The sequence below is a fragment of the Streptopelia decaocto genome (assembly GCF_964273445.1).
Source record: "Streptopelia decaocto genome assembly, chromosome: 26".
NCBI lineage: Eukaryota > Metazoa > Chordata > Aves > Columbiformes > Columbidae > Streptopelia > Streptopelia decaocto.
This window is the reverse complement of record NC_138681.1, coordinates 313,225-327,833: the sequence shown is the minus strand read 5'-3', so window position 1 is coordinate 327,833 and position 14,609 is coordinate 313,225. Positions and strand designations below refer to the sequence as shown.

The following is a 14,609-nucleotide window of genomic DNA, read 5'->3' as shown; positions in this document are numbered from 1 at the left end:
CCTTGCAAGCGATCATCTGGGTACCCTTGAGAGTCCTCACGTTGACACAGAGTGGGAAGATGTGAATTTTGAATGATCACTCCAGTTTTGGGATCTGATCTCCTTGAGTTTTAGTTGGTTGTGTAGTAATTGAACTTCTGGTATCTGAACCTGTGTTGTATGTTAGTGGAGTGCTGAAAAATACAGTGCACATAGAAGGTGTTGTGCAGTCTTTACAAAGTTCTTTGAAAGTATTTGCACTCAGCCTTCAACAGGATGTGTTTAACAAGTGAATCTTTTTCCCCCAGGGGAATCCCACACATTCATCTCAAATTTTAACGACAATTTATAACATGGAAACCTGAAGTTATTTAATCAGGGACAAACCACAGGAATGTAAACAAATTATGCATGAGAATGAATGAAGTATTTTTAACAATCTGTGGGTGTAGCAGCTAAATCTGATTTGAGTCACCCCATGTCCTCCCTGGCAGACCTCACACTTGAGATGGTTACAGGGTGAGAAATGCTGCCCAGCACACAGACCTCTGCTCCCACAGACCTGCCCTGGGGTCTGACTTAATAGAAATTGAAATACTCAGAGCTCAAGGACTAGAACTAATGATGACTGTATTAATTATTAGGAATGAAGTTTTAATGCACACTTTAAAGTTATGTTAGTACCTCATACTTGAACATAAGGAGCCTGGTAAGATGTGGTTTGATTCATCCCATTTGTTTGTTCCAATGTTTTGTGCAGGAAAAGCAACCTCAGATTTGAGATGAGGGTTTTGAACTAGCGTCTTTTAAAATAACGGTAGGTGTTGTTGCTCAAAAGTTCCTGGAGAGGGCAGGCCAAAAACTTGGGATGAACAATGTAAAAGAAGTCGCAAATTTAGGAAATAAGTAACGGACAAGAATGCAAATAGCAAGTGGACTATTCTGGTTCTGTACATAGGAGAAGCTCTCTGAAATTGGAGCAGGAAAGAGAAGGATGCCAGAGAGACATGGGAATGGAGAGTCTGCTGCGCGGGAAAGTTTTTGAAGTGATGAACAATCCCTTTGAACATTTAAGGCTTATTAACAGTTGCATCTGATTTAGGTGAATAGCTACTTGATAGTAAAGATCTGTTTCCAGGACATCTACATTGAGTTACATGATAGTAACTTCAAAATAGGCACTTTGCCTATGTAAATCAATACAAAGCACTTAGGAAGTAGTCAAAAACTCTTTCCTTGAGGACACTTGGAGGTTTCGCAGTGAATTAATTTGCTTCGGTGGCTGTCAGGGATGTGGTTCCCATCCTAGAGGTAGCTGGGAGTATAAATGTGATTAAATGAAAAACTAGGCTGTACAGTAACTGTGCAAAGGGATAAAAACAGACTTTTAGTACACAATCTGGCCCCAAGCAGTCCGTCCCCCTTCTGCAGAGCGCAGCCGCAGAGCTTCCCAGCACTGACACCGTGTTGCACGCGCCTGCCCCCTTACAGCACAGCGATTGCTTGTAGCCCGGACACGCAGCAGCAGAGTGTCTTGCACGGATCCTTGAGAAGGAACTGCTGGAGAGAGTCCAGCGCAGCCACCAAGATGCTGAAGGGAGTGGAGCATCTCCTGTGTGAGGAAAGGCTGAGGGAGCTGGGGCTCTGGAGCTGGAGGAGACTGAGGGAGGACTCATTCCTGGGGATCAATATGGAAAGGCTGAGTGTCAGGAGGATGGAGCCAGGCTCTTCTGGGTGACAACCAGGGACAGGACAAGGGGCAATGGGTTCAAACTGGAACACAAGAGGTTCCACTCTAAATTTGAGAAGAAACTTCTTCCCAGTGAGGGTGGCAGAGCCTGGCCCAGGCTGCCCAGGGAGGTTGTGGAGTCTCCTTCTCTGCAGACATTCCAACCCGCCTGGACACCTTCCTGTGTAACCTCATCTGGGTGTTCCTGCTCCGGGAGGATTGCACTGGGTGAGCTTTCCAGGGCCTTTCCAATCCCTGACTCTGTGATTCTGTGGGGATCCTTCTCCATCACAGACACTAGGACAAGTGTCACAGCTAAATCTGTGGGACAGGTGTGGTGGTGGTAGATAGCTATGGTTGGCAGCTACTAGCAATTGACTTGCTTATCTGCTATTAAATAAACTACTTCTGGAAACATGCTCATGGGCCTAGACTGTTATAGGGTACTGATATTCAAAATACATGAATATTATGTATTCATGCATAATGCAAACTAAGCATAATGCACACCAGATTGCTGAAGGGGAGAGAAATGTCTGGCTTCCATTGTGCTGGGATTAGTCACATGCACTTTAAAAAACATTCAGGTATTTGTGGGGTGATTTACTTAAAATGAAAAAGTACAAAATAATGAACTCACCTGAAAAATTACATTTGCAGTCCTTGTACATGTGTTTCAAAAGTGTAGGTGTTACTCAACATCCGGATGTCCAAATCTGAAGGCAGAGGCTTAGTTTTGCAATGCTCTGCACATGTACAAATATAATTAGTATTTATGAAGCATTCTGAAAACTTCAGCAATATTTGTTATTACTGAAAGCATCATATAGGAGCTATCTGAAGCTGGGTTTGATTTTTGTTGCTCTGCGCTGGACTCTCTCCAGCAGTTCCCTGTCCTGCTGGAACTGAGGGGCCACAACTGGACACAATATTCCAGGTGTGGTCTCCCCAGGGCAGAGCAGAGGGGCAGGAGAACCTCTCTGACCTACTGACCACCCCCCTTCTAATCCACCCCAGGTACCATTGGCTTCCTGGCCACAAGGGCCCAATGCTGGCTCACGGTCACCCTGCTGTCCCCAAGACCCCCAGGTCCCTTTCCCCTACGCTGCTCTCTAATAGGTCATTCCCCAACTTACACTGGAACGTGGGGTTGTTCCTGCCCAATTCAAGACTCTACACTTGCCCTTGTTCTATTTCATTACATTTCTCCCCACCCAGCTCTCCAGCCTGTCCAAGTCTCTGGATGGCAGCACAGCTTCCAGTGTCACCCACTCCTCCCAGCTTGGTGTCACCAGCAAACTTGCTGACAGTCACTCTATTCCCTCATCCAAATCATTGATGAATATATTGAATAATACTGGCCCCAGCACTGACCCCTGAGGCACTGCACTGGATACAGGCCCCAGGGGTATGGGAGGCCTCCCAGCCTTCGCGAACTCTAGAGTGATGCCCCACTGATGCAAGCTCAGCTACATGCGCATCCCCCTTCGGGTCTAGTTTAAAGCTCTTTGTTCCTTCCCCTCCAATATTTTGGAAGCACAGAATAATGAGGGAGGGGGGAAAAGTGATTGGTCCTTCTGAGCCACAAAACATACTTAATTAAAAGCCTAATTGCTCCTCTGTTGGGTCCATACTGCCCCTTGGGGAGAACATGAGCACATTAATGCTCAGCCTAATAACTCCTTAGTCCCAGCTATTACTGTGTGTTGGCCAATATACATATATACACATATATATTTGCTTTGCACTGCATGTATCCACATTGCAGATTCTTGTTGTGCAACTTGTCCCAATGAAACGACCCAAAGAGAGGGTTATACAGCCCTGCTGCTGCCTGTACATGTTTGGTCAGTGATTTTTGTCCTTTTTTTGGGGAATAGCCAATAGGCTAGGAAATTAATTGTGGTACTTAAATTAATCCGAAAATTTTAATCCACTGTGTAGGCACCTGCGCTCCTGGCAGCCTAGGAAGGAGTGTGGAGGAGGCTCCATGCTGCTGTAGCCAAACAGGTGTCCATTAAATGTTCCAGAGGTGGACTGGCTCTGCACCATGCAGGGCACAGCACCCTCTGGAGACGGCAGCCTCCTTCTTCCAAGCAGAAGTTTGGATGAATTGTTGAAAAATACAAAAGTTTATAATTATTGGGTGGAGATTTATTTAATGCTGGCATGGGTGTTGATTGTCAGGAAGGTGACAATGCCACCTAAAGTGGGACTCACAAGGGCTCAAAAATAAAGTGTAGAGAGAAAAGGAAAACAAAAAAGTGCATGCTGCATGACAATGTTTAATGGGAGTGAGAAGCTGAATATACTTGTACAACATTAGATGGATAGGATATAATCAAGAGTTCCAGGATTTCATGAGGGGCTACAATGAATCTCCAGTTACATGATTCTGCATATGTTGCTCATTTTTGATCAGAGATATTTTACAAAGAAATCTGCTATTACAATTGCTTTATTTTTGGTTTTGCCCTGGTTTGCATCAAATGGGATACAGGCAGAAAAATAAGCTAGGAAGAGGTAGCATTGCAGGGGTCTAAGCAGAAATAGAGCACAGGAAAGACTTATAAATGCCTAATATTAAGAAATGCCAAGTAGAGTTGATTTTTTTCTTTTAATGGTAAATTCTGGTTCAGCAAAATAAACAAGTGAATATAAATTTTGATAACATTTCAGTTTTGAAACCAAGATTTTCCATCAGATATTTTTGAAATACTTTTTGCTTTCTGTTTTGAGAGTAAATGATAATAAAAAGTCAATATTGGCGTAAAAATTTAAATTTATTGAAAGATACATTTTTATCAAACTGAAAAGATATTTTTGAAAATCTTGTTTCTTGGAAAATTCATTCTTTTAAAATTTAATCCTAATTTTGAGTAAGATCAATAGTGAAATTTGTAGTTTGGAAATTCTAGTCCTCATGCTGGTCTAGTGCCAGGAAGCCATGTTTTTATTGACTCCACTGGGATCTGTGGGAGCTCAGCACTTCTATAGTCCATCATCCATAAACTTAGTCATGATCTGTCTTACTGTTCAGTTCTGCTTTTCACTTAATCCACAGACATCCATGTTGGATTTAGGTTGGCCTGCCAGTTTTACAGCAAAATGGTTGGGATAAGTGAGCAGAAAAAGGATTACAGTTTCCCGCATCAGAAAATGGTAATCCCGAGTTACACGCTGTCCCAGAACCACACGCGCCCCTAAACCCAAAAGATGCCTTGGAACTGAGCAAGTTCCTGATATCAAACAACGCAGTAGATCCCACAATGGTTTGCTGAGGAAAAGTGGTGAGAGTTGGGCCGGGATATATCACAGAGTATGGTGGCATGTCAGGGTCCACTATGTCCACTATTGTATCGGGGTATTTTATCACACAGGTCTCACTGGAGGTGATGGCAAATGGCTCTGGACATGCCACCCCTGGTGGCAGGCGGCACTCATTGTAGGGAGACATGTGACAGATCCAGACCTGAAACACAGGAGGAGGAGGGGGGGGGAAGGCAGTTATTAGTCCAGCAAGAAGTTTACGTATTAAATATCAAGATTTTGGGAAGACAGGATTGTATGCTGGGCATCATGATTGCTGGCAAGAAGGGCAATTACAAGGTGCAAATAATTCAGATGATAGTTAAATGTTTGTCCAGTTTCCTTTTTCTATCCAGTAAGTCTTCTCTTTCCTAAGTAACCCTTTTGAACTTAATTATTTCAATATCTGATATTTCCCAGATGCCCCCTGTTTTAAGCCTAAAATGCTCTTGTCCTATTGTTTCACTTTGCTTCTTCCCAGGATTTTGAGTGTGTTGCACTGCTTTGACTACTACTGCAAATTCAAACCCCACTGAAAGCCGTAACCCCAACTCAACTCGTTTTAAATTTCAATTTTAATCCTCACAGCACTGACAAAACCAAAACATGGGGGTGAAGCAATTTACCTCATCTCACCTGGTTAGAAGTGGAACAATATGATCTGGAATGAAGATCCACCCATATTTTATTAGTCTCATAATTATATCACCTGGATTAGAGTATCTTATCTCTGAAATCACACAGTATACCTGATATCAAGGGCAGATTTTCCTTGGCATTGTATAATTATAGATTAACAGGCCATCCTTGCCCTGAATTGTGCCCACACTAATTAGGCAAGGCAAACAGATTGAGGGGCAAGATTGGTTTTCTTTTTCAGGTTATCAGCATGAAACTGATGTGGCAGAGATTGAGGGCTAATGCAAAGAATGGGCCTAGACTGATACCCCAGACAAGTCCCCACGTCTACCCCAGGAGTCAGTGGGAGAGACAAAATTCAAGGGAGATTTCTCGTGTCCCCAGCTCAATGTCTCATTTTAGCCACTCGCCATTGCTGCCTGCTCCAGTTCTCAGGGCTGCATCTTCAGCTGTTTCCAATTGACCCTGTGTCTTTGACTGGAAGGTAAGAAAAAGACAGCAACAAAATCTTCAGCTAAAAAGGGGGATCTGAAATGGCTAGTTCTGCCTTCGGGGAAAGAATTGCTGCCACAGATAAGTCTAAGGGTAGGAATCCTTTTGTAGTGCAATGCAGAAAAGTAATTTGTCAAAGGTCATCCTAGTCCTCATGAAAAGAGGTGAAGAAGGAACACCTGTACGTTCCTCCTGATTTGAAATTCAGCACTATATTTTAAACAAAACCAGCAGTAAAGTGTTTTTTTAGTAAGAAAAATGTGAGTTCCAGTCTCTGTAGGATTTTGAAAATATTTAGGACAAGTTCTTCAACTGTTAAAAGACACCGTAGCTTCCCTGAAGACAGCTGAGGGTGAGAACCTAATAAAACATTACTTTTTCAATCATAGTCTGTATAATGAAACCTAGGTCTTTATAATATGAAAAGAGTACTTGCTAGTATGAAATTATTGAGAGTCTTCAGAGTTCTGAGGTAGTTTTATATGCCAGCCCTGGTTTAAATGAACTGCTCTCCTGAACACTAATGTAGTTTGTAAATCCCAGCTTTAACATGTGAATTGTATAACTTAAATTGACTTAAAACTAAAGGACAATACAAAATATATTTCTGGAACAATAACCCTTTGACATTTCCTAAGTTCAATCTATCATTTGACAATATTTAGAAAGCAATAAGTAATTGATTGAAAATTGACTTACCCGAATCACCAAGGAGAAGAGTTTAAGAAAAGTGATTAGAAGAGTTCTACATAGCAAATGCTTTTATACACTTAGTCAAATTGCCTGGAGGATGTGACACCCTTTTTGCATGGAGTCTTAATTAGTTGCAAAACAAACTTTGCTGCATGCATAACTTCTGCAAGTAATGAAACTGTTTTGCTCGCTGCTTGTGTTTGTTGGCTATTGGATCTTCACATAGTGTGCTAAATGCATCCTACACCCTGCAGGCAGGATTCACTTTGCCGTTTCATGGGTCAAAAATAACTTGATATAATTCTTTAACCACATTTCAGTTATATCAAGAGTTGATCAAGCATTCTTTTATTTGCATTTTTTTCCCTCAATTTCAGTCTGTGAGAAGGATTCAAGGGAGCATCAGTAGCACCATTTGTTGTCAGGGAACAGGATTTTATTTTCATTTCCCAAATTTGACATGTTGTCCAGTGCGGAGGAGAAGAATCTTCCTTTGAAATTCTTTGTGAGGCATTAAACTTACCAGTATACAACTGTTATCCCTCTCACTGAGTATTTCCAGATGAGGACAACAACTCAATACATTTGTAGCCATTTACCCAATGAGACTGATCATCTCTGCATAGGACTGATTCCTCGGGAGAAAGCTCCATGTTATCTGACACTGACTTCAGTGTTTACAAATAGTGCTTGCATAGGGTTTAAGTGGAGCCTGTGGATTTGTTTCAGGATCTCTTTGCGGGGTTTGACCATGTTGCAATTAAAAGCAGGTAGATGCCACCCACATTTATTTTTTTTGCCACTGACTCAAACTCAAGTCACAGAGCTGGACGGTTGTTGTTGGTTTGTGTTTCATTTTGGTGTTCCTTTTTCTTTTTTTTTTTTCCCCCCAGATTTTTGACTGGTTTGAAAGGGACAATATTATAGGAAAAAGAAGGCTGCAATGGACTGTACTCTGAAACTGGCGTTTCCATCCAGACTGTGTTTTTCTGTGACATTATTGAGGTGAAGAATGAGGTAGAAATAAGTACACAAAAAACCCTCTATCCTGATAAGAACTTAGTTTAACACAAATGTCTCTGTCTACTGTGCTGGAGGCTGCCCTGAGGAGCCCTGTACGCTGAGGCCCCAGAGGAAGGCAGGACAATGGAGGAGTTTGCCTTGGTTGATGAGGACTGGGTTAGGGAGCAGTTAGGCAATCTGGACATCCATAAATCCATGGGTCCAGATGGGATGCATCCATGGGTGCTGAGGGAGCTGGCTGAGGTCATTGCTGGACCGCTCTCCATCATCTTTGCCAAGTCTTGGGAAAGGGGAGAGGTGCCTGAGGATTGGAGGAAAGCAAATGGCACTCTAGTCTTCAAAAAGGGCAAGAAGGAGGACCCGGGGAACTATAGACCGGTCAGCCTCACCTCTGTCCCTGGGAAACTGATGGAACGACTTCTCCTTGGTGCCGTCTCAAGGTATACCATGGCGAAGAGGGTCATTAGGGGTGGCCAACATGGCTTCACCAAGGGGAAGTCATGCTTGACCAACCTCATTGATTTTTATGAGGACATAACAAGATGGATGGATGATGGCAGAGTGGTGGACGTGATCTACCTTGACTTGAGTGAGGCATTGACACAGTCTCCACAGCATCCTCACAGCTAAACTGAGGGAGTGCGGTCTGGATGAGCGGGTAGTGAGGTGGAGTGTGAACAGGCTGAAGGGGAGAAGCCAGAGAGTCGTGGTCAATGGGGCAGACTCCAGTTGAGGCCTGTATCCAGTGCAGTGCCTCAGGGGTCAGTGCTGGGGCCTGTATTATTCAATATATTCATCAATGATTTGGATGAGGGAATAGAGTGACTGTCAGCAAGTTTGCTGATGACACCAAGCTGGGAGGAGCGGCTGACACTGGAAGCTGTGCTGCCATCAGAGACCTGGACAGGCTGGAGAGTTGGGCAGGGAGAAATGTAATGAAATAGAACAAGGGCAAGTGTAGAGTCTTGAATCTGGGCAGGAACAACCCCAGGTTCCAGTATAAGCTGGGGAATGACCTATTAGAGAGCAGCGTAGGGGAAAGGGACCTGGGGGTCCTGGGGACAGCAGGGTGACCGTGAGCCAGCGCTGGGCCCTTGTGGCCAGGAAGGCCAATGGTACCTGGGGTGGGTTAGAAGGGGGTGGTCAGTAGGTCAGAGAGGTTCTCCTGCCCCTCTGCTCTGCCCTGGGGAGACCACACCTGGAATCTTGTGTCCAGTTGTGGCCCCTCAGTTCCAGAAGGACAGGGAACTGCTGGAGAGAGTCCAGCGCAGCCACCAAGATGCTGAAGTGGAGCATCTCCCGTGTGAGGAAAGGCTGAGGGAGCTGGGGCTCTGGAGCTGGAGAAGAGGAGACTGAGGGGTGACCTCATTAATGTTTACAGATATATAAAGGGTGAGTGTCAGGAGGATGGAGCCAGGCTCTTCTCAGTGCCAACCAATGATAGGACAAGGCGTGATGGGTTCAAACTGGAACACAAGAGGTTTCACTCTAAATTTGAGAAGAAACTTCTTCCCGGTGAGGGTGGCAGAGCCTGGCCCAGGCTGCCCAGGGAGGTTGTGGAGTCTCCTTCTCTGCAGACATTCCAACCCGCCTGGACACCTTCCTGTGTAACCTCAGCTGGGTGTTCCTGCTCCGGGGGGGATTGCACTGGATGAGCTTTCCAGGTCCCTTCCAATTCCTGACATTCTGTGATTCTGTGAAAGCTGTTGCCTGCAGTAGATCCCTTAATTACTAGAATTGCCCCAGTAGCCCAGTTTTATAGACAAGGCCGCAAGACACCCTGTGATGGTCCATGCATGGAGCCCTGCAGGGTTTGTGCAAAGGAGCCTGAGAACGGTGTTGGCTGTGGGATGGCAGCTCCTTCCCCGTATTTAGGTGAGCTGAATGGCCCTGGACATCACCTGAATCAGGGCAATGTCCCGTGGAGGCTTTTCCACAAGCACTTGGGGCAAATCACATACGGTCTTTAATAAACTTCCCAGGAAGATAGCTGGGAATGCCTGGCAAGAAAACCCGTAGCTGCTAACTATCCTCATCTTCAGTAGCTGAAGCATTTTGTGCCATTAATCCAGGTTTAGTGTAACCCCTGCTCCTCTTATGGGCCTTCTCTTCTGTAAATACTGTCCCAGAGACCGCTCAGTGCTTCATGTTCAATGCACCCTCTTTTTACAGCCCCTTGTGCCATAGGACAACATGAGACTCCTTGAGAATTTTACTCTCTTTGCAGTTTTGGGCACTATGTGAAATGCTACCTTGCACTTCCCTTGCCACTTGGTTTTTCATTGCCTTTGGCGAATTTTAATTCTAGTTATTATCTAGGTTTAATAGTGAAGCATAGAAGCTAAATGAATTGTCAGAGGTCACTTGGTGAGCAAATGGAACAGCCTGGAGTAAAACAGGCTTTCCTCATAGGCATTTATCATATTATTTATAATTTGAATTCCAGCAACTCTTTGAAGTCTTAACAGAGATTGAATTGCATCAGACAAACAAAAGGCAAGTCCCAACACTGAACAACAAGCATTCAAACTGATTAGACCTGAGAAACAAAAGAGAAGGGATTACTGTCACTTTTACAAATGTGATATTAATGCCTACGGATTGAGGGAGGGGCTGTCAGTACAGAAAAGTGCAGTGAGCATGTTTTATATGTCCTGAAATGATTTTTCCAGTTTTACATAGGAAATCTATGCCAGTCAGGAAGTAAATACAGACCTGAGTTTTACTAAATGATTTTAAGTGTGTGCATTATATTCACGTTCTCTGAGCATAAACTGAGGATTTGGTGTAACAGCTCAGTCTATAGGATGACTGAAGTGTGTACAACTGCAACTAGACCAGTGATTTGGACACAGGAACATCCTTCTCTCTGGGAGAGCCATGTTTACAGGAAAGAGACCTGAAATTAATTGAATCTGAAGAGATAAGTGTCCAAAAGGACTCAAATATATAGCTTAATTTTGAAACTTAAGCTGTCACTTGAGCAATCTGCAGTTACCAATACCTGCAAATTGCTAACTAAGGAGTAATGATCTTTGTTAAAAAATAATACCCATTTAAGGAAAATCACACATCAAAAATAATCCCTTAGGTAACAGTTTGTTACCAATGAACAATTGTCTCAACAACAATTTATCTGCTTTTCTGAAGAGAATAGGGAAAAATAAAGAAAACAAATGAAGGAAAAAATGCCCTATGCTGTGGGAACTTTCTTAAATGGATTGAAAGATTAAAGAGGCCTTTTGTGCATGATGATCTAATTAGAGACCCAGATATTTTTTTCCAAGAGTAAGTTCTGCATCCTGTTTGCATGTATCGGACTAACCTAATTTGCACATTTTCTGACCTTTACATTCTCACATTCATTAGAGATGTACAAGAGCCTAATCCTTTGCTCAAATTTTCCTCCTGACTCCTCTGAAAAGGCCTCTGGTTCTTGGTTAAGGGTCTTAGTAAAGGATCTTTATTCCTTTATCAATGTGAGTTCGTCTCTTTCCGAGGCCCTCCCCTAAATGCAAACAAAATTAAACAAGATGCAGAGGTCATGCATGCTTATGCAATCGCTTCACTCTGTTTTCACACACATAGGAGAGAGCCAAGTGAGCATGTGCCTGTTTGTGTACTGAGAAATCAGTGCTGTCTGAGGATATTCAGTTTTTCTGCAGCAAGTTTCTTGAGTTACCTGTTCTGAGAAGTCTAGAGGCAGTGCAAAGGTACTTTTCAAACAAAAGTCAAACAAAAATGTAGTATGATGCAAGCACATTAAAACATAACTAGAGAATGCACATTGCTAACCTTGACACAAATTTCAGGGTGACATTGCAACTCTGTTTTAAATCACTGCAATCATGCTGCATACTTAAAATATAATAATAAGGGTTTTGCATGTGTAAATCATTAATGAGAGTTTGCAAGGTGCTTTGAAATCCTTTAATCCAAAACTTCCACAGGCTGTTCCCAATGACTGTCATTGCTTTGGGATCTTTACAGAGACATCCACTTTATAGTTGGTGATGTATGGCTGGCCTGCCATACAGACAAGCCTGTGTCGTCTGAAAGAGAGCCGCTATCAGCAACCCCCTGTGCCCTGCTGTGCACAGAATCCCTTGGGAAATGCACTCTTCAAGGTGTCCAAGGTGACTGGGAAGTTTATACCAAAATTTGATGGAGTTAGGTATTAGGTTACACAATGGATATGGTGACTCCTGTCACAGAACATTCTTTTTAAGTCTGTCCTTGTATTTTTGGGTTGCATGAAAACATGCCCTATTCATGATGAGATTCCTTAAAGTGAGGCCCTGGAGGGCAAAAGGATGGCGTCATCTATCAGAATGGGACACTCCTCTTCATCTGCCAATGCTGACGTGTCATTTCCCCTGGAAACATTTTGGTCTCTAATACTGTCACTTGAAAGAAGCCTGTGTGACTGCATGGGGACATCATGAACAGGGAAATGAAAAAAGCAATATTGCAGGGAACATAAGCAGTGTCTTCATTTACTTAATTATGATGTTTTGCATGCAAGATGAGCTTGCTGATGAACACATGACAGGCACAAAGGGTGCCTCTTGGCCTGGGGTGGTCTGGACCAGTATAAAAGCTGGTCCAGCTGCAGGCTCCCTCATCCACTTCTCTTACCTTCTCCTCCTTGGTGAACAAGGTGAGCTGCAACCATCTTTGCCTGTTTCTTGTCTTTCTCTTTTTCCCCCTATGTCCTCTGGCCTCATCTGAGTCTTTGTCTCCGTGTCCTTGCTCCTCGACCTGCTCCCAGCATCCCTGTTCTCTTTGCCACATTGTGGGGAGGTGGGAAAAAAATCTTCGCCTCTTTGTAGGGAACCTGTGGGGACCGGGTCAGGAAATCCTCTCTCCCTCCCTATGCAGCCTGTCCCTGCTCCCCAGCCTGTGCCTTTTCTCTTGCTAAGGACGCTGTCTGGCTGCACCTCACATGCTGCCTGTGCTTTCCCTGCCCTCTCTCCCAGGTGAACCTCCATCCCGCAGCCATGTCCTGCTACGACCTGTGCCGTCCCTGTGGCCCAACCCCTCTTGCCAACAGCTGCAACGAGCCCTGTGTCAGGCAGTGCCAGGATTCCCGGGTGATCATTGAACCGTCTCCTGTGGTGGTGACCCTGCCCGGACCCATCCTCAGCTCCTTCCCCCAGAACACCGCTGTGGGATCCTCCACCTCCGCTGCTGTTGGCAGCATCCTGAGTGAGCAGGGAGTGCCCATCAACTCCGGGGGCTTCAGCCTCTCTGGCCTTGGTGGCCGTTCCTACAGCAGAAGGTACCTGCCCTGCTAAAGCCGGACTGGACGTTCAGTGAGTGCATCGACCAGGAAGCCCAAAGCCAGGTGCCGGACTGAGGATGCAGCTGCTGGCCAGGGTTTCCAGATGGGCTGAGCACCATCTTACCTTCCTGTAAAGGAGGGCAGGAATCATGGTGCCAGCCTGTGCTGTCTGGAAACTCGGCCAACTGATGTCATCTTCTCCTGCTTTCTCCTCTGCATCATGAATCCCCTTTTGTCTGCTGCTGTTCTGTGCCACAGGTTCATCCCAAATCAAGCTGAGAGGGCTCCTGCTCATCATCCTCTCCAGACATTTATGGAAGGAAGATGTGTGTCCTATTGCTGTGAAGGGGTGCCTGACCATCAGCTACCCTTGTAGCAGCCTGCACTGGGTCCCTTCCACCACGCCCTGCTTTGTTTCATTCTTTAGATTCATTAAAATTTATGCTGCATTGTAGTGGGAGTCTCCTTGTGTTCCTTCCCTATTGGTTTGCCCAGCAAAGTTGCCCAATGGGAAATGACAGAATGACAGCATGACTGAGGTTGGTGGGGACTTCTGGACATCATCTCCTCCTACTGCCTGCTCAAGGAGGTCAACCCAAAGCTAGTTGCTGTAGTTGGGGATGGCTTTTGGATATCTCCAAGAATGGAGACTCCATAATCTTCCTGGGCAATGTGTTCCAGTGCTTGATGACCATCAAGTGAAAAAGTTTTCCTGACCTTCAGATAGAGTTTTCTGTGTTTCTGTTTTTTTTCCCATTGCCTCTGGTGCTTCCCATGGCAGCACAGAGAAGAGCCATACTGCGCCCTTCTTGCACCATCCCTTCAGGTGTTGAAATACATGAATGAGGCCCTACTCCTCTGAACCTGCTCTTCCTCGCTCTCAGTCTTCCCTCATATGTACAACGTCCAGTCCCTTAATTACCTGTGTTGCCCTTCATTTGACTCTGTCTAGTACGTCCATGTTTCTCTTACACTGGGGCTCCCAGAACGAGACCCAGCACTCCCAGAGTGTCCTCCTGCATGCTGAGTGAAGGGGAAGGATCAGCGCTCTCAGCTCACCAGAAACATTTCATCTAATGCAGCCCAGGGTACAGTGCTGCATTAGTAAATGTGATCCCATACGTGGTAAGAGGGTACCTGAGAGGATGTGGTTCTTTTTGAGTGATTGAGAGTGGGTGTCCCACTGAAATGTCACCTGGAGATTGTCAGTCTTTTATATGTGATAAAGCTATCGAAAGTCACCCACATGCCTTTGTCCTGAACACCAGACTTGTTGTATCTCTCAGCAGATGCCTGTGACGCTTTCCATGGCTCTAAGACTTGTGTGATGTATGAGAGATGATGCCCCAGGAGTTTTATCCCTTCACTTCTGCCCCCATAGCATCTCTTTGTACACCCCAGGCCCCATTCTGAAGTACTCAGCAACACTGGCAGAGCTGCACAGACACTCTCTGGGGAGTT

The 14,609-nt window shown here is 44.7% G+C and overlaps 1 protein-coding gene across 1 annotated transcript; it reads left to right on the top strand.

The window, feature by feature from the left end:
* Window positions 1-12,353: 12,353 nt before the first annotated feature.
* On the top strand, window positions 12,354-13,418 carry LOC309450226 (feather beta keratin). The gene is made up of 2 exons (XM_082072958.1): window positions 12,354-12,524; window positions 12,844-13,418. The coding sequence occupies exon 2, from the start codon at window positions 12,865-12,867 to the stop codon at window positions 13,159-13,161; it is 297 nt and encodes a 98-aa protein (XP_081929084.1). The 5' UTR covers window positions 12,354-12,524; window positions 12,844-12,864; the 3' UTR covers window positions 13,162-13,418.
* Window positions 13,419-14,609: the final 1,191 nt, after the last annotated feature.

Excerpts from the sequence above, each read along its gene's own strand:
- LOC309450226 (XM_082072958.1), top strand. The coding sequence starts at position 12,865 with ATGTCCTGCTACGACCTGTGCCGTCCCTGTGGCCCAACCCCTCTTGCC.